This window comes from Scardinius erythrophthalmus (assembly GCF_964197995.2).
Source record: "Scardinius erythrophthalmus genome assembly, chromosome: 9".
Classification (NCBI taxonomy): domain Eukaryota; kingdom Metazoa; phylum Chordata; class Actinopteri; order Cypriniformes; family Leuciscidae; genus Scardinius; species Scardinius erythrophthalmus.
In genome coordinates, this window is record NC_138229.1 from 42817683 (window position 1) to 42844092 (window position 26410).

General features: G+C 41.4%; 1 protein-coding gene across 1 annotated transcript in view; it reads right to left on the reverse strand.

Moving 5' to 3' along the window:
* Nucleotides 1-26032, reverse strand: part of LOC308695658 (NLR family CARD domain-containing protein 3-like) — a gene marked incomplete at both ends in the record, with an annotated part of 135737 nt that extends 109705 nt beyond the window's left edge. The window contains one exon of the mRNA XM_081373838.1: nt 25974-26032. Coding sequence (XP_081229964.1) covers nt 25974-26032 — 59 coding nt within the window. The remainder of the gene's footprint in view (nt 1-25973) is intronic.
* Nucleotides 26033-26410: the final 378 nt, after the last annotated feature.

Here is a 26410-nt window from a genome sequence, read left to right on the forward strand (position 1 = left end):
GGCTGAAGTCAGAAGTGCCCCGCAAAGCATGGTTTTCGGGCCGTGCACCAGTCAGAGTGACTCAGCGCTGTGTCTCAGCCCTGCAGCCCTGGCTGGCGGCCGAATGGTATCAGTGGGGAGTGACAATGGGGGTCATCGCACACCGCAAAGTGGTCTCGACAGACGCATCCAACATGGGTTGGGGAGCGACTCACGAGGGCAGTCCGATTTGCGGCCCATGGTCGAATACGGAGAAAGGCCTTCACATAAACTGTCTAGAGATGCTGGCGGTAGAGAAAGCGCTGAAGCATTTTCTACCGCTTCTACGGGGACACCATGTGCTAGTTCGCTCGGACAACATGTCTGTGGTGTCTTACGTGAACCGCCAGGGCGGAATCAGATCCGGATCCCTGCGCGCTCTCACAGAGCGCCTCCTATCCTGGGCTCAGGGCCCGCTGCGCTCCCTAAGGGCAGCTCATGTACCCGGTCGTCTGAACGACGGCCCGGACAGACTGTCCAGGGACAACGTCCCCCCAGGGGAATGGTCTCTACACCGCCAGATGGTCCAAGCGCTTTGGCGTCGTTTCGGCGAAGCGCAGATCGACCTCTTCGCCACGAGCGAGAACGCTCAGTGCCAGAGGTTTTTCTCAAAACACCAGGACGCGCTGGCCCAGACCTGGCCCAGCGTTCCGCTGTATGCGTTCCCCCCGATCTCGATGCTGCCTCAAGTGCTAGCGAGGATCAGGGAGGCGGAATGCGCAGTGCTCCTCATAGCTCCGCACTGGGAAAACCAACCGTGGTTCCCCGAGCTAATGAGACTGTTAGACACAGCCCCATGGCCGATTCCGGTGAGAAGAGATCTTCTCTCTCAAGCCCGAGGATCGATTCTGCATCCCCATCCAGAGCACTGGTCTCTGCATGCATGGGAAATCAACAGATATTCGTTGATCTGCCAGAAGGGGTAATTAACACGATCATGCAATTCAGAGCCCCCTCAACGAGGCGGCTCTATGCGTCTAAATGGTCTGTGTTTAACAAATGGTGTATGGAAAAGGGTTCCAATGCTCAGTCCTGTGGAGTCCCACAGGTATTAAACTTTCTCCAAGAGATGTTGGACGCGGGCAGGTCCCCCTCCACGCTCAAGGTTTACATCGCGGCCATAACAGCGTTCGCCGATTCGGCGCGCGGCCGCTCACTGGGCAGGAACGAACTCATTACCCGCTTTTTGCGCGGGGCCAGGAGGATGAACCCTCCTCGGCCCACGTCAGTCCCTATTTGGGACCTTTCTCTGGTCCTAGAGTCCCTAAAAGTGCATCCCTTCGAGCCTTTGGACTCTGTGGATTTGAAATACTTGACGCTTAAAACCGATTTTCTGCTAGCTCTGGCTTCAGTCAAACGAGTGGGTGATTTGCACGCGCTGTCCGTCAGCGCGTCGTGCCTCGAGTTTGGACCAAACGACTCGTTAGCCATTCTCAAACCGAAGCATGGTTATGTCCCCAAAGTGTTAGGTACTCCCTTTAGGGCTCAAGTCATTACCCTATCGGCCCTGCCGTCATCCGGCAGTGAGGAGGGTGTTAACCGCCTTTGCCCGGTCAGGGCGTTAAGGTGTTATGTCACGCGCTCTGCAGCCTTCAGACTCTCAGAGCAGCTTTTCGTTTCGTTTGGAGGGCGCACTAAGGGTTACGCCGCCTCGAAGCTTACGCTATCCAGATGGATAGTGGACGCTATTGCAGCAGCATATGCGTCAAAAGACCTGCAATGTCCGTTGGGCATACGGGCTCATTCCACCAGAGGCATGGCCTCATCGTGGGCATGGTCCAGTGGGATTTCCATTCATGACATTTGTATGGCGGCGGGCTGGGCGTCCCCCTCTACATTTGTTAGGTTTTATAACCTGGAAGTTCCAGCCCTGCAGGCTAAACTTCTGTCAGTCTAGTCGTGTTCATGTCCTGCTCATGTGCGCAGGCTGGATTTTCGATTAGCTTGTCTGTTGAGCTGCACGCTCAGGGTATCAGTATGCATAGACCGGCGGTGCCGTTCTTGTGTTCCCTGGATGTGCTTCTGAACATGTGTTGGCCCGCACTGCTGAGAAGCCTCTCGCTGCAACCTGCGGTGGACATCCAACCCGGCCCACATCCAAGTGTGACGTCAGAAGCCATTAGGCCGGCACGCCCATGCCCAAATTGGACACATTCTCATTAACGAAGAAGCATCGAGAAGAGAAGACAAGAAGACGAAGGTAACTGCGAAACAAAATGCACAAAACACGCCACGCGGTTTTAGTATAAATACTGTTCAACATTATACGAATGAGTTGTATGAGAATGAAATGTTACCTGTTGAAAGCAGCTCTTATTACTTTAATAATAGTTTATGAGGTCAGTGCAGTGCGACTGATCACTTGACTAGCATGACTGCTCCGAGCGCGAAAGTCCGCGATATGTAATAAATTGTCAAAATATGGATGTAATTCGAATGAATAAGATTTGATGATGTTGTTTTAGAACTATGAATTATCTTCAACTTACATATTTGGTCATTTAACTCTCCTGTGATGTCTCTTAACTGAGTTGTGTGTTACATTGGCTGAGTGTATTTCGTATCGGCAAGTTAACGTTAACTAACGTTAAGGGTAGATATGAAAATTATATTATTTTAGTGCTTATGTGTGACGTTACATTCTGTAAATCTTATTCTGCTTCTAGAGAATTTGAGAATTGATTGTCACTCTGTCAGTTGTAACTGCATATTGAAAAATTTGAAGTTGTTCAGTCATTGCTATGTAAATAATCTATGTTCAGTCATTGCTATGTAAGTGTATTGCTTATGTAAATAAGCAATACACGTTTAGATAATGTAATGTGATGATAAACTGTTGTAATATGCATAAGTTGGTTGTAGCACAATATTTTGTTTCCACAAATATTTTTTTCATATAATATAAATAAATGCATGTATATATAAATAAATTCATTCTTGAATCATTCTCGAGTTTTTCCTTCTTCTATCTGGCCATATCATTTAGTGACTGCATATGATGATTGCATCATTATTTTCCCTGATAATGAGCAAATTAGTTAAACTTAAGGAGGTTAATCATTACAATTCAATAAACTAAGACTCACTCCAATTTTTCAGTTGTTTAAAGATTGATATACATTTTTTAATTGTTTTGTGTAAATTAAAATTTACCCATGTGTGTAAACTTGATGTATTAACACAAAATATTAATTTGTGACCAAGATATTTTAAACTGGTGGTATTTTGATATGTTAAACTAGCTTACTAAATAAGTGAGGGATTAATTGTTTTTTATGTGTTAGAAAATTGTGCAAAAGTTCCTTTATTTTAGTAATTCAACATAGCTGTAAGCCATAATAATCAAATTTAGAACACATAAAGGCTTGAAATATCTCACTTTGCATGTAATGAATCTATATTATATATTAGTATCAGCTTTTAGTTGAATTACTGAAATGAACTTGCACAATATTTTTTTTCAAGTTTCACCATATTGTTTTTTTTTAACTTAAGGTTTACTTAAATTCCATTCTGCTGTTCTATTGTTTTATTTGCTATAACAGGAATTAATAAGTGAAGTCTTAATTTGGTTGTAAAAATGCAATATTTCTATAAACACATAGAAAGAAATGTAAAAAAGTTTACATTTATTTATTTTTATTTAGAAGGGGTAAATATATAAGTGCAATTTGGAGTCCACATATAATTAAGAAAGTGACAAACTCGTTTTAGTTTAAGTATATGCTCCCTTAAACGTTTATTATAGCAAAACCATGATTATTGATTACCATTTGTGTAACAGAAATACAAAAATATTGTTTTAACGTACATTGTTTACTTGTATTACCATGTCATTGACTTACAAAACCAGTGAGCAATGCAGATGTAACGTATGACCATGTGGGCCTACCATTTTTATTATAAACCAATAACTATGATAACCATATGATAACCGTAAACATTTCCTACAGGAAGTGCAGCGCCATTTTGCGCATGCGAGTCACGTGCCGTATTTGGATATGGGCGTGTCTTCTGACGTCACACTTGGATGTGGGCCGGGTTGGATATCCCCCGCAGGAAATGAGTCACGTGCCGTATTTGGACATGGGCGTATCTTCTGACGTCACACTTGGATGTGGGCCGGGTTGGATGTCCACCGCACGATGCAGCGAGCTGTACTTGGCACTGCTGGCCACCTGTCATTTCACCTTTATGCTTTTCATAAAGTGTCATATGTGATTGTTAGGCACGCACGGCGTGGACAAGGGGTTGCCGCAGCGTAAGCAAGCTTACGCAATACGAGAGAACCTCTCGTAAGAGAACGATACTGGTTACTCACGTAACCTCGGTTCTCTCTAGAGAGGGAACGAATATTGCGTTCCCTGCCGTGCTTAAAGCCTATAGCTCGTGTCGCTTCATTCGACAGAAAACAGAGAATATAGCCTACGAGCCTTCCTTATATACGCTCTGACGCCGCCCATTCTGGCGGGCTGTGACGCGCGCGCCCTCATTGGGCGTGACGTCACGCCAGGCTCACTGGTAGGCTTAAGCAGTTGCCGCGCGGCAGCCAATGAGCGTGCAGTATGCCGCTCTAGCTCAGCTGCCGCAGCTGCACTGCGTTGACAAAAAATGAAAATTAAGGATAATTTTTGGCTTCAGTATCTCGAGAAAAGAAGGCTTTTCCCGCAGCGTAAGCAAGCTTACGCAATACTCGTTCCCTCTCTAGAGAGAACCGAGGTTACGTGAGTAACCAGTATCGTTTTAAGCTCATCCAAGTAAGTGTTGTTCATTTTGTGTTGTTATCATTGATTTTGCTGTGTTACGTCATTTTCATGTAATATGTTTGCTGTTAATGTTAGCTTGTATGTTTTTATTTAGAAGGACTTCTCATATATACCTCATCCACAAAGTTATCTTGAGAATTCCTCCATTCCTATGCTGTAATGTTTCAGGTGGGGATTCTACTTAATCATGCCAATATCATCATTGGATTAATTGAATCTACTGAGATCTGGGATGTTTGAGTGCTGCAAGGACATCATTTTGCAACGTACCCTAAACTGAAGCCTGGATTGACTGAAGTTAGGATATGAGATGGCCTACTGGACTGTTTGCTCTTTTCTTGTTTGACAAACCCCTATATTCATCTGTACTTTGCGTAAAGACCTTTCAAGGAAAGACATTTCATGGACAATGACCAGATAAGCTCGGTTTCTTATATCGTTTTTTACTATAACAACTTAGAAAACATACATGCATATCTTCAATTGTTGACACACTGTTTGGGTGATTTTGTGTGACTTAATTGATATAAACACTTTTGCAATTACTTTTGTGTTTGTACTTGGTTTGTGTGTTTCTGAGTCTGGTTAAATCTATAATAGTCAATTAAGTCTTATAAATTTATTTGTGATCCGCCCTTCTGAGAGTACTCAGAAGGACGGTTACAGTAGTGACCTTTTTTTTTTTTGCACTCAAAGTTCTCTATTCTGCTCTTGCTAGACTACAAAAGATGAAAAACAATTGATACAAATATTAATTTGTCCCTTGTGCAATCAGATTGTTAAATACTCAGAATGGTAAATATTAGTATTTTAAATGTATATGTAGCCTACTGTTGTGTGTTCTTATTTGTTTTATATTGTGGTCTATTATGTTATGTTTCTACTACACTGCATACAAATTGCCCGCAAGGGATCTTAATAAAGTTGAACTTGAACTGGTGCGTTAGTGAATTTACTTATTTTTATTTAAAAAAAAAAAAAAACTACCAAAACTCTCGTAGGGCAAAGAAAATATATATATGCGTATACAAATTTTCTCAATATACAAAAAAGTATTAACCAAGCAGAAAACAACAAAAAACAAAACAAAAACAAAGAGGGGGAGATAACGTTACTTCATAATACATAAATCAAAGGCAAAATGGCTAAAGAAAATACAATTAACATTTGGAGCGTCACACACTCACACAAGTTAGTAAATGGTGACATGAGAAGGAGAAAAGATCGTCACAGGATCAATAACATCCCGCCGGATAGGCTGAATCCATTTCTGTCGAACTTCATCATCAACAGGGAACTGAGGGAAGGAATGAAACGGACAGATATGGCTGCTTTTGGGAATAACAAAAACAGCCCAGTACGCTACAATAACTCTTGCTCGTTGCTTGCGCCATTTGTTCTTACCGGTGCGGAAGAAGATTACCACAACGATTGCGTATTTCCGGTCACAAATACGGAAGTTGTGAGAAAGGTCTATTTTTGCTGTGCTGCACACGCTGAATTAAAGTGACAGCGCATGCATTTAATAAAATAAAATGTTATCTCACCATAAATGCATTTAACTAAATACTACTATTTTCACAGTTTTTTACTTTAAGACCGGGGTAAATCAAGGAAAACTACAATTTACTTCAACAAGGCGACATAATGAACAACACTCATCTCATTCGTGGAGGTGGAAAAACAAGTTCTTTGTGACATGCAAGATTTATTTATGTATGCGATTTTAATATAAGTGCATGGTTAAATATTTTAACTGAAATATTGTTTAAACGTAATTATGTCTATTAAAGAGTGTAGGCCTATGTGTACAAAGAGAATCACAATGCTGAACCCCCCCCCCCCCTTTTTTTTTATATAAAATTTGCTGATAACTTATGGATTTGAAATACAAATAGTGAGTATGTGTTTGTGGTACAGCCGTGGATCAGTTACGCACTGCAAACGCATCATATGTAAAACCACTTTAGCGCATGCTGCTCCTGCACCGCATACGCACTGCAACACGCACCGCACACGCACTGCACACAGAGTATGTGTGAAACGGGCGTGAAAGCTCGGACCTATTAACATGGATGAGTAAAAAAATACGCACCGCATACGCACTGCAAATGGAGTATGTGCGGGCATTACTCATTTGCCCCCGCCGAAAGTTGTCGAAAAGACAAGCTAAACAATGTGTGTGTGTGTGTGTGTGTGTGTGTGTGTGTGTGTGTGTGTGTTTAACATGCTGGGACACACAAGGTGGTAGAGTACATGTAGTACAGGTAGGTTTTTTTTTCTCAAAAAGGACTTTTATTAAACGAGCCAAATGTTGCAAAATAACTGTTAACAAAAAATATTTTTTGGTTATTAATATTTCTCGCTGAATTCTCAATATTTTTATTGTATTTATTTGTTTTACAAAAGCATCTGTTACTTACGGTATCTGACATGCTTTTATTTTGAAGTCCGTGAAAGGAAGTTCAGCGGGCACACGCTGTGTGTATGTTGGCGCACTTTTCATATGGGCACCATTAAATGCTACCAGTGAGAGAAGCGAGACGAATTTACGATTACAGACTGAATATAGCTTTACAAACGAGTTGATTTCTACCTCTTAGCTCCTGGCTGATGAAGGGCACAAGGTATCGTTTTTATTAGTGATGGCCAGATCGAGGCCTCGTGAAGCAAATGAAACAGTTGAACCAAATGTGCCATATTGTTTCGAGGCTTCGAATCAATCCGACACCCGTCTCAACGGTGACACCTAGTGGTCACTTGCAGGTGTTGATCTGAAACAACCTTGACGAGCCATTAAAAAAATGTGTGTTTTTTTTTTATTATTATAATTTTCTAATATGTGAAGCTTGTAACCTATAGGCTCCTCACTGTCCATAATGTTATTTTGGTCATGAAAAATGAATATTAATAAAATAAATCAAGCCACAATGTCTCACTTTTTTAGAGATTTTTATTCAAAAAATATTAATTTCTCTGCTGTGGAAGGACTTAGCCTACTTCTTTTTTTACAGATAATTTCTCCAGCCTTTGAAAAAATCCTCTCACAAGGGACACTTGTTGCTGACATACAAAGATATTTTTTAGCAAGGACATACAAATGAGGAAAGATTACCGCTCTCTCTTTCCCGTAAGTTAGTTGATCATGAGTTCTGGGCAAATATGCATCGTTGATGTATTTTTTCACTTCCACTGTGGCATCAGCTGCAGTATATTGGGTACTCATATGTAGACCTATAAAATGTATATTCACACAATATTATATTATATTATATTCACATTGAAGCTATTTTTAACATGATTGGCAGTTGTGATTGGGACATTAGGTTGTAGGGCATTGGGCTATGGACTTTATAAACAGTGTCCCAAAAGGTTGTAATTATATTTCAATTATAATTATATTTCAATTATAATTATATTTCAAACAATGCATACATTGCATAGATGGCCCAGCAGTGTCAGTAGCAGGCCTAGGTAGCCTACAGGGGGAATGCCATCCTCTGCACCCTGCAAAATGGCAGGATGAGTGCTCCTCAAATGGCGCATCATGGATGATGTATTGTTGCAGTAGGCTATATACCGATCACAATACACACATCTCACTTTATTTGGGGGTTCTAAATGGAAATGCTCCCACACCACAGATGTACGGCATCTCTTCTGGGGAGCCTCCATTTTATCTATCTATCTATCCAAATCAATCTATCTATCTATCTATATGAATCTATCTATGTATCTAGATATGTAGGCTATCTATAATCTATGTATCTATATATGTATCTATAACATATGTACTTATATATGTATCTATAATCTATCTATATATGTATCTATCTATAATATTTATATGTATCTGTAATCTATCTATATGTATCTATCTATTAATCTGTCTATATGAATATCTATGTATCTATTAATGTGTCACTATCTGTCTCTAGCATCAGTCAATGTGTTGTGTAAATTTAAATGTAAGCCTAAATTGCCTATAACTAATCAAATCGCACTATGTCACAATATCATCAAAAATCCGCTACCTCAAAGTCAAACTCCTCTCACAAAAACCCACGAGGTCAAAATGCGTTTATTTCACTTTTATACAGATGTGCGATTGTGTGGTTTGTTCCCGACCGTGTCAATCAAACGCTGATTCGGCGGACCACACCTGATGAAACACTTAGTGAAACACTTCGAGGCTTCGTTTGGTCATAGTCACGTGACATGGGTGTTTCGAATCACGCTTCGGATCAGTGTTTCGACACATAGTAGGGAGGTTAAGTGACTTTTGACTTCAAGTCATGATGCAAAGGTCCCCTTTGGTATGGAAGTACCTTAGGGCCATAGAAATAAATTTATCCTAAGACACACGTGAGATCACATTTTGTATCTTATATACGCACATTTTTTTAAAAATGGCCGCCGACCATACTTGAGAGGCCCATATCTTTGCTTCTGTTATAGCTATAATGACAAATTTGGTATCAACGTGTACATTTTTGGGGTCAAGGAGTCCAATAAAATAGGTTCCAAGACTAAAAAACAATAATGTTGTCCTTACCATGACAATTGGAGGTGAAGTATGCAATTTTTTATTAAAAAACACATGCCAAACACACAGTGTTTCGGCGCCAGAGGTTTTTTCCTAAAATGTTCGATTTTGACATCTTAATTTCAAAAGGCTATATCTTAAAAGTGATAAAAGATAGAGACTTTCTGTAAATTAGAGAAATATTAAGGATGACCCAAAGTTTATGTAGGGATTACATTTCCCCATCTAATTTGCATATTATGACGTCATTATGGTGGCGTCCATCTTGGATTATAGAATTTTCATGAAAAGTCACGTTTAAATGATAAAATGATCAAATGCAGCACTTCTTTCCCCCCAAAATGTCCCTCACCTTCTGTATGCTATATTGCACAATACTGAATGCTCAGGTAAATAGTAAGTAGTAAACAAACTGTGTAAATCATTACTAATAAATGGTAGAAACAAACCGAATGCAAGTAGCGGTTGGCCTTTTGCTGTAGAGATTTTCTATTTACTACATATAGTAAATCATCCTCATTGGCCAAGTACTCAAAAGCCGGCATTCCCATCAGCTTGCTATAGACTATGCATAATAGCCCCTCTGCCCCGTGTCACACCGTCTCTGCTCCTGCTGGGAGCAGCGCGGCCAGATCTGCCTCGCGCGCGCGCCGAGTGTGCACAGCTCGGACTACTGTCATTGTCATTGCGACTCCCCACCCTGCCTCCACGTTGCCCCCTAACTGTCCTATGAATACTTCGACCTCGTCTAACATACCCAGTGGCATTAGACAAACAAAGTCTCCACCACAATACTGTCGCCGTGATTGTGGAGAGGCACACACGGTAAAAATCTCCCGCCTCGTTCCCCACAACACTAACACGCCTGCTAACTTCGCGATGAACACTCCGACCCAGAGAAACATTGTTCCCACCACTGACATTGGGTAAAGAACCATCTAAATTGGGCAATTCACCGTTTGTGCTTGGTGTAGGGCTATACTTTCACTTTCAGAATCAGGCAGATATTCCCCTTCATAATCAGGGTCCACGAATAGAAGACCCAACACTTCATTGCGGGTAAGCTTTATTGATGCCATTAGATATAATAATAATAATAATAATAATAGATATAGAATAATCTAATGCAAATACTTGTTCGCACTGATTCAATGCACTCTAGCTCGAAGATTTTGTATAGAAGCATGACGTTTTTTTGAGTCGCGGATGAAGTATGACATGTCTGCCATCTAATGGAGGGTAGGTTGAACGAAATTTGACACCCTATTTGACAAAATCGGCCGTTTTATTCAGTGGACTGCCTGAGGTGGGACCACGACATCAATCTGCTCCTAGTGACTGATCACTGAATTCGCTATATCTATGCTAAATGTTTTCAAGCGGTCATATGACACACATTCCTCTTTTATGCATGGCCTCCACCAGATATCTACTACCACTTTGCTGGTGTAGTTTCATTGCCAGATATAGCGAAGCTGGTGTTTCCCTCTCTCTTATGTGACGAGGAACACTGCCATGTTTCTTGGATCTGCATCTTACAGAGTTGAAAATTATTTGCTGCCCAATGGATGTTGCAGCCTGGAACTTCTCAGGTCCAGGAGGTGGCTGATCAATACCTGATCCATCAAGAAGCATGTGTAAGAACGATCTCAGCATGGGAGGGATAGAATCAGCTTCACAGGAAGTTGAGAAGGCACCTGTAAAAGCATGCTTCATGGGGAGATACTCTTGCCGAAGGATTTTGGCTGCTTTGAAGATGATGGAGACATCGGTAGAAGTGTTGTTTTTCATGTTAGCAACAGCTTTGCTCAGGTCATCATCAAATACAACGGACCAGACACGATTTATTTGTACTGATCTGATGTCAGGAATCAGGCGTTCAATATCCTTCCGAAGGCGTGTGGTGTTGCATTTGATGTTTGGAAATCCAAGATCAGCAATGCGTTCGTCATAGAGGGCTGTCAAGTCAGACATTGCCAGTGATTCCCCTGAGCAACGATAGTCCTCGATGTATTCGAGCAACTCATTGAGGACATGTGCTCTGATGACCTGAGTTGCATTACTTTCAGTTGAGTCACATCCAACAGTTTTTGGCATGCACGATGATAAACAGCATTAATAGCAACCATGTCACGAGCAGCTAGTTCAGCCAATAGATGCCTGTCACCCACCACCTGAGCACATTCTTTCACTTTTCTATCCAAGCCAAGGGTGGCAGCCCTCCTCAGTTCCTTTTTTTTGCCCACTTCACCACAGAAGAGACACAGTTTATCAAATGGTTCACATGATGATGTTGAGGGTCTGGGTAAAGCGAGTGTGGTGGACTTGTCACTCATGCGCCATGTTTTTACTGGACTCACAGACTCTTCATTCTTTTTTTCTTTTTCTTGCTCTCTCAACTTTTTGTTTATCAATCACATTTCTGCAGCTTTTGTGCCACACCATAGGATTTTGAATCATCAGCTGAACTACATCCTGACTACCACCACTAATGTCCACTATAAACTCAGGCAGATCCCCTAATGCCTTCAGCTCCTGGATGTTATCTAAAGCTTCTTTGTAACATGATTGCAATCTTTCAGGATTGTTTCTCAGTTTAAATGATGAAGAGGGATCTATCCATCCATCCATCCATCTTCTTCCGCTTATCCGGGGCCGGGTCGCGGGGGCAGCAGTCTAAGCAGAGATGCCCAGACTTCCCTCTCCCTAGACACTTCCTCCAGCTCTTCCGGGGGGACACCGAGGCATTCCCAGGCCAGCCGGGAGACATAGTGTCTCCATAGTCTGTCCTAGGTCTTCCCGGGGGTCTCCTCCCAGTGGAACGCGCCCGGAACACCTTCCCGGGAAGGCGTCCAGGAGGCATCCGGAACAGATGCCCGAGCCACCTCAGCTGACCCCTCTCGATGTGGAGGAGCAGCGGCTCTACTCTGAGCTCCTCCCGAGTGACCGAGCTTCTCACCCTATCGCCCAGCCACCCTGCGGAGAAAGCTCATTTCAGCCGCCTGTATCTGAGATCTTGTCCTTTCGGTCATGACCAAAAAGCTCATGACCATAGGTGAGAATAGGAACGTAGATTGACCGGTGAATCGAGAGCTTCGCCTTGCGGCTCAGCTCTTTCTTCACCATGACAGACCGGTACATCGACCGCATTACTGCAAAAGCTGCACCGATCCGTCTGTCAATCTCCCGTTCCATCCTTCCCTCACTCGTGAACAAAACTCCAAGATACTTAAACTCCTCCACTTGAGGCAGGAACTCTCCACCAACCTGAAGTGGGCAAGCCACCCTTTTCTGGCCTCGGATTTGGAGGTGTTGATTCTCATCCCAGCCGCTTCACACTCGGCTGCAAACCGTCCCAGTGCATGCTGAAGGTCCTTGTTTGATGAGGCCAACACGACAACATCATCTGCAAAGAGCAGAGACGAAATCGTGTTGTCACCAAACCTGACACCCTCCGGCCCCTGGCTGCGCCTAGAAATTCTGTCCATAAAAATTATGAACAGAACCGGCGACAAAGGGCAGCCCTGCCGGAGTCCAACATGCCCCGGGAGTCCCGCAAGCCAACCAGGCCCAATAGGACTCCTTCTTCAGCTTGACGGCATCCCTTACTTCCGGTGTCCACCACCGGGTTCGGGGATTGCCGCTTCGACAGGCACCGGAGACCTTACGGCCACAGCTCCGAGCGGCCGCTTCGACAATGGAGGTGGAGAACATGGTCCACTCGGACTCAATATCTCCAGCCTCCCTCGAGATCCGGTCGAAGCTCCACCGGAGGTGGGAGTTGAAGATCTCTCTGACAGGAGACTCGGTCAAACGTTCCCAGCAGACCCTCACAGTACGCTTGGGTCTGCCGAGTCTGTCCAGCTTCCTCCCCCGCCATCGGATCCAACTCACCACCAGGTGGTGATCAGTTGACAGCTCCACCCCTCTCTTTACCCGAGTGTCCAAGACATACGGCCGCAGGTCAGATGAAACGACCACAAAGTCGATCATCGACCTACGGCCTAGGGTGTCCTGGTGCCACGTGCACTGATGGACACCCTTATGCTTGAACATGGTGTTCGTTATGGACAAACTGTAACTAGCACAGAAGTCCAATAACTGAACACCGCTCGGGTTCAGATCAGGGGGGCCGTTCCTCCCAATCACGCCCCTCCAGGTGTCACTGCCACTGCCCACGTTGGCATTGAAGTCCCCCAGTAGAACGACGGAGTCCCCAGTTGGAGCACTTTCCAGCACCCCTCCCAGAGACCCCAAGAAGGCCGGGTACTCTGCACTGCCTTTTAGCCCGTAGGCACACACGACAGTGAGAGACCTATCCCCGACCCGAAGGTGCAGGGAAACGACCCTCTCGTTCACCGGGGTGAAATCCAACACATGGCGGCTGAGCTGGGGGGCTATAAGCAAACCCACACCAGCCCGCCACCTCTCACCATGGGCAACTCCAGAGTGGTGAAGAGTCCATCCTCTCTCGAGGAGTGTGGTTCCAGAGCCCAAGCCGTGCATAGAGGTGATCCCGACTATCTCTAGTCGGAACCTCTCAACCTCACGCACAATCTCAGGCTCCTTCCCCGCCAGCGAGGTGACGTTCCACGTCCCTAGAGCTAGCTTCCGTGTCCAGGGATCGGGTTGTCGAGGCCCCCGCCTTCGACTGCCGCCCGATCCTCTCAGCACTGACCCCCTTACGGTCCCTCCTGCTGGTGGTGAGCCCACGGGAAGGCGGCCCCACGTCGCTCCTTCGGGTTGAGCCCGGCCGGACCCCGTGGGGGGAGGCCCGGCCACCAGGCGCTCGCATACGAGCCCCAACCCCGGGCCTGGCTCCAGGGTGGGGCCCTGGCTGCGCCATACCGTGCGACGTCACGGTCCTCGGTTTAAGAGGGGTCTAATGTTTTTCAATCTTTAGGGCGGACTGACATAGGAAGCATAACCTCCAGTCACGGCATTCCATTATGGCTAATCTGAAAAAAGAAATGAAGTTGCTTTAACATCATAAGAGAGATAATATGAGCATTAACAAGCATTCGCAAAAGTAAAAAATTATCAAATAATGAAGCTAACTAACTAGCTAGCAACATGTAGGCTATGTGCTTGCTTCAATAAAAATGACGCTAACTAGTCACTAGCTAGTTATGATGAAGCTAACTAGTTACTAGCGACCTAGTTATAATGAAGCTAACTAGTTACTAGCTAGCTAGTTACTAGTTATCTAACATTAAAAGCATTTTTCTATTTAATGAGGAAGTCATACTCAAAGTGTTAACCTGTCACCTCTGACCTTCAACAGCTGTCACAGCTCCTGGTGCATATGGGATGTGTTGTTGCAGGAACTGATTTGCTATAGGCTACTCCTGACTGGTCGAAATCTCATGCTACTTAGGACAAATGTAATGTACAGAAGTAGCTGCACTGCTTAAATACAAAATTAAAGTTTTTGAAGGAAAAGATAAGTAAAGTCACTCTGATGACACAATTTTTATGTGAAATGTGCATATTTACCCCCAATTGTCATGGTATGGGGAAAATTTTTGTTTTTTTAAACTTGAAACCAATTTTATTGGATTCCTTGACCCCAAAAATGTACACTTTGACACCAAATTTGTCATTATAGTGATAACAGAAGCAAAGATATGGGCTCTAGAGTATTTTCGGCGCATTGGCGGCCATTTTTGAAAAAACCTGTTTATTTCTGATACAAAGTGTGATCTCACTTGTGTCTTAGGATAAATTTATTTGTATGACCCTAAGGTACTTCCATACCAAAGACGACCTTTGCATCATGACTTGAAGTCAAAGGCCTATTTTTTGGGCTTAACCTCCCTACTAACATCTGCGCTTCGGGATCTCGCAAAGCTTCGGAACGACTGTTTCGCGTCAGCCATCCTTAGTTTTTATTCCATTGTCTTCTAATCTTTGAGAGACTGTGTTTATTGTATCGATCTCCTCTAAGCTGTCCGGTGGGTCGTTAGCATATATGCAGATGGTAAATCAGTGATGTTATATAGAGAGTGTGATTAATTGTTACTGTCACATTCATAACAGTGTAGTATTATTGCCCGTTTCTCTAGGTTTAAACGTCCGAGCGATTATTCACAGGAAATTAGGCCCTTATTTGGTCATTTTTATGTTTTAGCCTTTTCTCTCTGAATTGAGATCGTCAGCTTTCAAAATATCTCATAGATAAACTAATTCAGTTGTAATTTAGTCCATATTGCATTTGAAAAGGAGATTGTTGCAATTAAAACAATTTATAATTTCATACAGGTCATATGTAACATTATAGCACTTTGAAATATGCTTGTTAATTGTTTAAAACTCATTTTTGGCAGGTGCTTTTAACTGCATTAAATATTGTTATTGTTAGATAAATAATTCATATTCATATTTACTATAAGGCATCTATTTATATGAGCCTGCATAATGCTATTTATGGTGTAGCCATATATATATACATTTGCAGTTTATACATTTACGGACATTTGTAGCCTATACAATTTGCAGTCACGTGTCTAATGTTTATTCTTTGTTTGCTTTATTCAGCTCTTAAGGTGTTTTGAAAGGTGTTTTTGGAAAATAAATTCTTCTTTAACATCAGTTCTTGAGAGTGAATCGCATCTGTTCAGCCGGGAATGCTACAGCCACTGAAAAAAAAAAAAAAAAAAATTCCCTACCGACCCATGACCTCAACTTAGCATTTCATCTTCTTTGTCACCAAATGCACATAATGACACCATATCACGAAGCGTGGCCACATACTTAAGTATATTTTCGTCATGCCTTTGCTCCCTTTGACGAAATTTATGTTGGTCAGCAATGACATTAACTTTCGGTACAAATTGCGTTCTGAGAGCCGTAAGAGCAGATGCATAGGTTGTACCGGTATTAGGAAGAGTGTAGAAAATTCTCTGTGCTTCTGTGCCCAGGCAGTGAAGTGTAGCACGCTTACGAGTATCAGGCCAGTCATCTCCCTCAGCATGAATCGCCAACAAGTAGTTCTCAAACATTTGCGTCCATATCCCAAACGGAACTGCAGGCTCATCAGGACATTGTAAGAATGTAGGAGGAAGATGAACTGCCATCCTCGTCACCAATTTGTTGTGTAATCACATCAAAATAAATGAGAGCACACCGAGTAGCGAACAGGTCTCTTTACTTTCCATAAGCACAACAACTTATTCCTCTCCACCTTCCTACTTTCATATCTAGAACAATATCCCCATCTAGTGGACATTTATCAATTAGCAACGTAATAAGAGAACACAACACAATGCTTAACCCTCTAAGGTTGGCAAACACGCCGGCGCGTTTTGCTGGATTTTCTTCACATTGTAGCACAATAAATTTAAAGGGCACCTATTATGACTCTTATCACAAGATGTAAAATAAGTCTCTGATGTCCCCAGAGTATGTATGTGAAGTTTTAGCTCAAAATACCCAACAGATAATTTTTTACAGCATGTTTAAATTGTCATTTTTTGGAGCTCAGAAAAACATGCTGTTTTAGTGTGTATCCCTTTAAATGCAAATGAACTGCTGCTGCCGGAGCATCACGAGCTCACGCTCAGAGCCAGGACAATCTCATCTGATAAGTTGCGGTGTTCATTTCGACTCGGAGTCGGACAATAATGCCCACAGAGCCAGAGAATATATGCTGTATGTAGATAGAACTGGTATAGTTTAGTTTAATTATGGTTATATCTTATTTGTCATCTGCTTTTATCCACTATTAATACAAGCCTGCTGTAGCGGACCTCGTCCGAATGATGACCAAAATATACTGACGAGTTCAGTGAAGTTTTTTGTACATCACACAAAAGATGAGTGTTAGTTTTACTCCAGAGAATCACTGTAAGAGCTGAATAAACACAGTAAAAGAAGTGCGCATTAACCCTCTGAGGTCGGCAATCACGCCGGCGTGATCTGCTCGCTTTTTTCCTTATCAGTTGAATTGAGACCCGAAATACTCTTTTGACTTTGATATTACAAGCAAGTTTCATACATCAATCGATTCTGTTAAATGTGTATTATTTTTGTGTATACTCACAATAAAAACAAAGTGTTGTGCTTTTTGCCAAATAAAGAAAAATAAACGTGATGCGAGTTCTGCCTTCTCTGTCAGTGTAGTCAATTCTGAAACGCGTCCGAAAATGAACTGTAACTCAGCGAATACTCAGTCAATCAGGCATACAGATACACAGGCATGAAGCTTGAATTCTATTCTTTTAAATTAGGTAATTTTTATAAAAAACAAATATTCTCATCTTGTGAAATCTGTATTAAAAGAGAGCGATTCCAGTCGAGCTAATTAGAGCTAATTCAAATGTAATGTGACTCCGCCCACGGAGAGCGCGTGCTATTCAAACGCAAACTACTGAGGCAATCCAAGCAAACCTGTGAACGCCCCCAATATCAGCTCGAGAAAACACAAGTTTATTCAGATCATTGTAGCCTACGTGTTTACACCATCTGGCAGCGCTGTGAGGAATAATAATAATGGAAAATCTACCTCAGAGTGCGGGTATTGCAGGAGAGAGGATCCGAATATGTAGTAAGTTTTTTTTCCTTCTCAAGTTAATCGCGTTTCTGTGAATGAATAAACGGCAGCCGCAGAGATGCGCGCTTTATCACAGCTCGCAAAAAGACAGTTTAAATTTAAATTGCGTCTCTGTGGGAATGAATGATGATGTTTTAGCAAACTATTGCTGTACTGAGTTGAGTAAAAATCGACAGAAATATGTTGAAATAAAATGTAGGCTATTTGTATAAGCAACGTTTTAAACTGAAAATTAACATTTATATGCCCTAATATTTCATAAAAACAACGTTACAGTCAGGCGTTTCTGTTTGTGAATGAATGTTTCGGTTTTAGCAAACTATTGCTATACTCAGTAAATATCGACTGAAATATGTTGAAATAAAATGTATTTGTATAAGCAACGTATAAAACTGCAAATTAACATTTATATTTCTTATAAAAATGAAAGACCTATGTTACAGACATATGAAAGATAACATTTCGTTGATTAGTTTTGGATAGATTATAAATTTTTACTGTAAAATATCTGCCACCTCAAATAAGCTTTTGTTTGCCAATATTTGCTTATGATAAATATAGTATGTTTTGTCAAAAATAAAGTTATCAAATAATCAATCAAATCCTTAACTTTGAAATATGTATGATACAATGTATACTTTAGTTTTTACAAAGAAAGATTACACTTGAATTGTTGTTGTAATTGTAACCTTTTTAATAAAAAAATATATTTACAAGGTAGATGTAAACAAACTATTAAAAGGTAAATATAAGCCTTTTCTTTAAATAATTTGTATTGTGTTTTATTATTGACAAATTTGGGGAGAGGATAAATATTCCAAAACTGAAAATACAGTATGAGAATTAACTGCACAATTACTAGACATGTTTTCCTTGGATTTTATAGGCCAAATTGCAAGCACAATATGTGGAAAAATAAAAAAGAATTGAGATGCTTCCAACTGTTATTCTTGCATTCTTGTGGCTCAGTGACTCACCTGAATGAAAGGGTCATTAAGTATGCAGGCCCCACTGTCTCCTAAGGTGTGAACCACTAAATATGCATGATCGTTGACGCCCACTCCGAATATTGCCTTTCCAAACAGAAAGTGCTTTGCAAAATTCAAATCAATGTATTGTGTTATGTGAATGATAAGGCAGGGTGATTTTCACTTCATTTTGAAGAAAAAACACTAGGTGATGACATCTTTTAGACAAAAGTCTTATTGGCACATATTTAGAATGTGTTTTATGGCCTTATTTCAAAAACTTTAGTTTTTAGTTTTTTCAATAACCATGCATAAACATTATTCTCTCAAAAATGCAGACATGTACATTCTTGTTGCTCACATTTCATGGTAGCCCTGTTTGTGCTAAATAGTGTGTAATTTTTTTTGCCATTAATATGTTTATATTAGCAACTGAAAAAAGCACAAATGTCAGGGCATGTCAGAACATCTCAAGGACCCCAAAAACACCCTAGACCCCAGAGGGTTAAAGTCTTATCCATAAACTCTCTCTCTCTCTCCGTTTCATTATCATCAACATACACAGCGAAGTACACAAAACACTCATTACAACTAACAGTAAACAAATATATACACACCTCTTCAGTGGTGCTTAATAAACTGGTAAACCTTATATCTGTAAAATGACCCGATGAGCTGTCATAAAGTGCGTGCTCTCACCTGTGCAAAGTGACGTCACATTGCCCCGAATCTGAGAACAGCTCGTTCTGAGACCGTGCTTATGATTTATGGGGATTATAAAAAAAGCACTGGGTGGATTTTTATCATTATATGGTGGTTGTGTACACACACTGCCAACACACATTTATGTTCAAACACCATGTAAAAGTAAATTTTGCATAATAGGTGCCCTTTAAATTACTCCGTCATTTGTGGTCATACAGAAAAAAAAGAAATATGAAATAATGAATTTCTGAAATAAGGAATCTGTGATATTTCTACTTTTGTATGTGTCCACTTACAATCAAATCAAAACATTGTGCTTTTGTAAAATAAAGAAAATAAACAGGGTGTGCTTTCTGCCTCTCCGTCGCGGTGAACTTTTTTTTCTTGAGCACGTCTATAAACTGAAACAAAACTCACACATTTATGAGCCATATATCTTTATAAACATTTAAGTGTGTACTTTTAAATTATCAGATTCAAACTGAAAACAAAATTCTTTGTTTAAGTAATTTGTATAAAACCAACAAGATGTCCAGTTTCTCAAACCCTTATTTATTATTTTTAATGTGACCACGCCCATGTGCGCAAAAGAGATTGACATGCAAATCTCCACGTTAAGGAACGTCTGCATGTTAATGAAACTAGTTAGTTAATAGTGAGTATTAGACCCTAAACTAAAGGGTTACTTTATTTTTTATTTTTGTATCATACCCTCATTGGGGGCTGAGCAACCGACAAAGACTGATTCATGTTGGATTCATGGTCACACAAATTTCAGTTCAGTTAGAACCAGATGCATATTTGTTGATATTTGTGTTTTGAAAAATGTTTTGGTTCATTGTTTGACTCCTAACCAATTTTCTACATTAAAAATTGTCTTATCTGGGCTAGTAAAATTCATTTAAGGCTACATTCATTTCGGGCCGTTTTTTGCGTGCGCAAATTCATTATTTTAAATTTGGCATAATATAAGCGAATCGGCGCGCTCGTTTTCTCAGGCCGCCTCTGTTGCATAGCAACGACAGACGCCACGGGAGAGCGAACAATCGCTTGTGGAAAGGAGAAAGCGATACGAACTGCAAAATTGGTACAGCTGAATTTTCACTGGTATTGAAAATACCATTCATTTTTCAGATGAGTCACCTAAATTGGTTGGTGAAGAGAAAGGTGGATGGGGACCATCGAGGAGCTGAGGTTAGCACGTGCGAGGGGGGGGGGGGGGTATTTGTCACTTTGTGGGGCTTCAGTGTCACATCATCCTTCAGAAATCATTCTAATATGATATGTGATGCTCTCTCTTTTTTTTTAAGAATACTTTAATAAAAAGTTAAAAAGAACATCATGTAATAATATTTCACAATATTAGTCTACCGTTTTTTTCTGTATTTTTGATTAAATAAATGCAGGCTTGATGAGCATAAGACTTCTTTCAAAAACATAAAATACTATTCCTGGAGGTTAGTGAATTAAAATAGTCTATGCAAGCTAGTCACCTTTTAAAACTAATGAAAAGTTTCATTTGGATTTTAATGTTCAAAATGTCTACAGGATAAAATAAATGAAAGTACTGGTTACATGATGATGTATCTAATTGCTAAAGTGTTTTACAGAAAAAAAGATCAGTAGTGCAGGTGAGGGAGGAAAGAGACCTTGAGGGAGAGACTCCAAGAGAGCAAGAGAGAGAGGCTGCATTGGTAGGACATGAGCGAGATGACCAAGGAAAGGTTATAGGACAGGACCAAGGAGAGACTACAAGAGAGCAGGAGAGAGTAGTTGTAGTGGTAGGACATGAGCGAGAGGAGGTGCGAGGAGAGGTGGATGGACAGGACCAAGGAGAACGACCAGGGACAACAACAACTACAGGACGACACAGGCGGTCTGGATGGGACCCTAACTGGGTTGATATCTCCAGATTCAAGCCTCGGTTGTACCACGTACACAGCCATGGTGATTATTCAACATAACCTGAATTATCCACCATATTTGTACTTTTGAGAGAAAATATAATACATTATTTTGTTGCCTGTAGGAATGTTCTGTCGCTTGTGTCGGCAGCACAAGAAGGCACCCAAAAGAGGTGTGGGAAAGAGGCCGTTTATCGAAATTGGGTGCCAGTTTTATCGAGTTGACTACCTGGACAAGCACCTCAACACTCAACACCACCAGGAGAGTGTACAATCTCACTCCTCTCTGATACACGGTAAGATTCTGTGTAAATGGCCTGTTGGCATATTAAAGCTAGTTAACAATAATATATTGACATTCATTTTTAAACATTTATGCACTGGTTGTGTCAATATACATTTTGTTTGGTTGTATAGTTTAGTGGTTGCTTAATAGTTTAAAATTGATTGTGAATGATGATGCAGATACATAAAACTTCCCACAGGAACAAACTCAGTAATGGTTGCCTTTGAACCCGTGGTGGTGCTTGAGCATGAGGCTGTAATAGGGGGATTTAAGTGCCTCTATCACACCATCAAACGAGAGCAGGCACATCACACCAATTATCCAGCTTTGTTGGATTTTGCAGAGTGTTTGGGGTGTGATTATTTCAAAAAGTTCAAGGTGAAACATACATTTTGGCACTATATTCAACATTTAACATAGACATTATTTTTAATATATTAATATTTGATTTGAACTTTTCAGATTGGGAAAACAACTAACTACACATCACATAGAATTATAGACGAGATGTTAGACGTGATAAACAGAGTGGTGGAGGAACCAATCCTCAACGATATCAATCAATCTGTAGCAATCGGATTGGAAGTTGACGAAACCACTGACATTTCTGTCAGTCGACAGTTAGATCTACACGTGAGGCAAGTTTGAGTAAGACATTTTATTTTTTGCAAATATGAAACGCTACCATTTCATTTTTTTTTTTACATCAAGATTTCCTGTCTTCATCAGATACACAGATGTAGAAGGGCAGGTCTTCAGTCAATTTCTTGACATGATTAGTGTCCCTGATGGCAAAGCAAAAACCATAGTGGCAGCCATCAAAGATGTCCTTTTTAAAAAAGGAATTCCCACCACAAAATTGTATGGGTTGGGAACAGATGGAGCTGCGGTCATGACTGGTATGCACGCATGTTCAAAGGCTGTTTCAGTGTGAGTTAACAGATATTGTGGTGTATAACTAAGGGTGTCTCCAAACAGGGAGAGTGAATGGTGTAGCCAAGCAACTTGGGGATGCCTTCCCCTGGCTGGTGTCTGTTGCCTGTGCTGCCCATCGGCTTGCCCTTTCATGCAAGGATGCGTCAACATCAGTACCTTACATGGGAACATTTAGGGACCACCTGCAGAAGCTCCACCTGTATTTCTGCAACAGCGCCAATAGGACTGCTGCTCTGAAGATGGCAGGGCAGACCTTGGGCATCGATGATTTGAAAGTCAAGGCAAGTTTTGCTGAAAGTAAAACAATACTTGAATCACCAATTGTAGGTTGATTTGAATAAGAGCATATGCTAAATTAAATTGTAACACAACTTATGACTTGCACCTTCTGGGCCTGCTCATGTTTTTATCTTTTTACTCATTAAATATTGTTTAGGAGGTGAAGGACACACGCTGGCTGTTGCAAGATGCAGCTATTAAAAACCTCCAGCGCAACCTCTGTGCAGTCCTGGCAGCCTTGGCTGAAGAGTCAGAGGTCAACAGGTGCCCATCAGCCAAGGGGCTGTATTCCTTCCTGGCAACATACAGGTTTGTGGCAGCAGTCTACCTGCAAGCAGATGTGCTACCACACCTAAGCTGCCTGTCCAAATTGTTCCAGAAGGAAAAAGTAAATTTTCTGGCACTGAAATACCAGGTAAGAATTTATTTTAATAGGATATTTCAGAAGCTCTCTGCAGCATTTACCACATTTAATCCCTGTCTTTTTATTAGGTTCCTGTGACAGTGGCTGCTCTGAGGAAGATTAAAGATGATGGAGACAATCAACCTCCTGGGTCATTCCTGTCCCAGCTAAATCAAGACCTGGATGATCCAGCAAGACTGTCTGCCTTCAGCATTGTCCACGAGGAGGAGAGGGAACGGAGAGGGAGAGGACTTGAAGAAATGTCCAGCAGAGAACAGCTCTGGTCCAGATTCAGGAGCCAGGTAAGTGTTTGAAATGCTGTGGTGTTGTTGCACAGTTGTTGTTGAGTTTGGAGAAAAGGGACATGGGAGGAAGGGAAAAATGGGGAGGACTTGAGCTGTCAAAGTACTTAAGGGAGGAGTCAGTTTGCTTTGCCCATGATTTGCCATTTAGTCCAAATATAAGCAATCTTTCACCATGATCACTGATTGCCTCTCTAAGACAAACAAATGAGCTTACTTTTGTTTGTCATCTTTAGGTAATGGAACCATATCTGAATGCCTTGATTGACAGCCTGGACCGGCGCTTTTCTAATCTGGACCTATTGAGCGCTTTTCATGTTCTTGGGCCTTATCGTCCCAGTCATATATCGTCATACAGCCATATTGCACCAGAACGCCCACCACACACCAGCTTACTGGTGGAGAGGAGACAGTGATGAAGCCAATCAGTATATGGGGATGATTAGGAGGCCATGATGGACAGAGGCCAAGGGGCAAATTTGGCCAGGATGCCAGGGTTACACTGGGATTTTTAATGACCACAGAGAGTCAGGACCTCGGTTTAACGTCTCATCCGAAGGACGGTGCTCTTTGACAGTATAGTGTCCCCGTCACTATACTGGGGCATTAGGACCCACAAAGACCACAGGGTGAGCACCCCCTGCTTGGCCTCACTAACACTTCCAGCAGCAACCTAGTTTTCCCAGAAGGTCTCCCATCCAGGTACTAACCAGGCTCAGCCCTGCTTAGCTTCAGTGGGCAACCAGTCTTGGGCTACAGGGTGATATGGCTGCTGGCTGCTGTTATGTAATTTGTTATGCAATATTCTTCCAGGACATGGACCAGCAAAAAATGATGGAGAAGCTTGCGGCACAATTTGATGAGTGGGGACAGCTCTACCCTGGATTAAGTAAGCTGGCTGCCATCGCCCTCAGCATACCAATCTCCAGTGTGAACTGTGAGCGTGACTTTTCCACACTGAACAGGGTGATTTTAATCAGATCCATTATCCATTCATTAAGACATATTGACGTGATTTCTGTATTCTTACAGCTCCAGGCACACTGAAATCTCTTCATGCAGTGTTTGTATTTGCTTTATTTCTAGGTGAAGACAGACCTAAGGAATAGGCTACAAGGACAGCATCTGGCCACGTGCATGCGTGTCAGCATTAATGGACCCCCCACAGTAGCATTAAAATTATCAAAGAGCATTAGATTTCTTTTATGAAAAGCCAAGAAAAATTAAGTGCTCACAGATTGGGTGTGGCCTTTGTCATTGAGATCAAATTTTCAATAAATTGTAAATCTTTTTCTGGGTTCCTACCTTATAGCTGAAAATTAACACAAAAGAAAAACATGAATAATCCTGTCCTAATCCTGTTTCTGACCAGTTCAAGGTGCGTGCTGCAATAATCATGCCTTCTGTTGATGGTATGTTCAATTTGTATGTCTCAAAATGTCCATTTCTATCCACAAAACTTGTCAGAAGTCATGGTTTAAGGGGTTATTCTTTAAAAAAAATCTCCCCCCCCCCCATTGTCCCTGTAAAGGCAATTCTAAAAAAAAAAATTTAAACACATTATAAATGTTAGAAATGTATTGCTAAATCAAATTAGAAAGACTGCACTGTGAAGTACTGAATTGTGGAGTTAGACCGTTAAACAGTTTTTCACCGTTGCTGTGTTCCGGATTTTTTGGGCGGGGCTAAAACGGCGGCTTGATGACGCACTGGAGCCCCTGAGCTCCTGGACACGCCCCTACTTGATGATGCACTGGAGCCCCTGAGCTCCTGGACACGCCCCTACTTAAAATAATTAAACAATATTATCAAACTCAGTAAACACCATGCTAATAATGCATACTACAGAAAAGCAGATGAGCACAGAATATGAACACAACGCGTGTAATTGAGACAGTGGTATTAAAAGACCAAACTCAGGAAACACCATACAAACAAAGCACACAGAAAAGCAATTGAGCACAGAATACGAACGCAACAGTTGTACGTTTTCTTCCCATAGAAAACCAAGAAAACGCTTAATGAGGCTTAATGGATCAACAGTTATATATATAAAAAAAAAAAACAATAACAAAAAACACATAATTCGTTGCATTATTAATAAAACACAGACAGCAAGTTTATTTGCACTGAACACACATTTGCTTTCTTTCGTCATAATCTGCTACTGATTTACCTTCATACTCCAGGGCCAGAAAACACCTCAGACCCCAGAGGGTTAATGCCTACTGCAAAGTTTTGTTATTGACAGGGAAACACAAAGTCCAGTAGAGTTTAAACTGATAGTGTGAAAACAGACGCAGTCTTACCTGTGTTTCTCTGAGAGACTCATCTGAGAGAAAGAGTCCTTTCCTCTTTCCTCTGACATACTGCAGCTAAACTGACACTGAAAGTGCACTCAAGTGCACTGATCAGCACTGCTTTCTGAAAACACTCAATCCTTCAGCATCACCTGGAAATGACACCATTTTACACAGATGAAGAACATCTTATTTAAGACAATAATGAAAAATGCTGAGTTATCATCAACAACAGCAACAGCAAAAACAATCTATAAAATAAAGTGAGTTACTAACAAATATATTGGCATGTAAAATAACAGAATGGTCTTAATCATTTCAGATTGTTTAATGAGTTTAACTGACTCTAAATATGAATTCATTGTGGAACAAAAATTTACACTGTGCTGGGAAAACTGAACCCAATTTGTTATATTATCTATTACAGTAGCCTATAATAAAAGTTA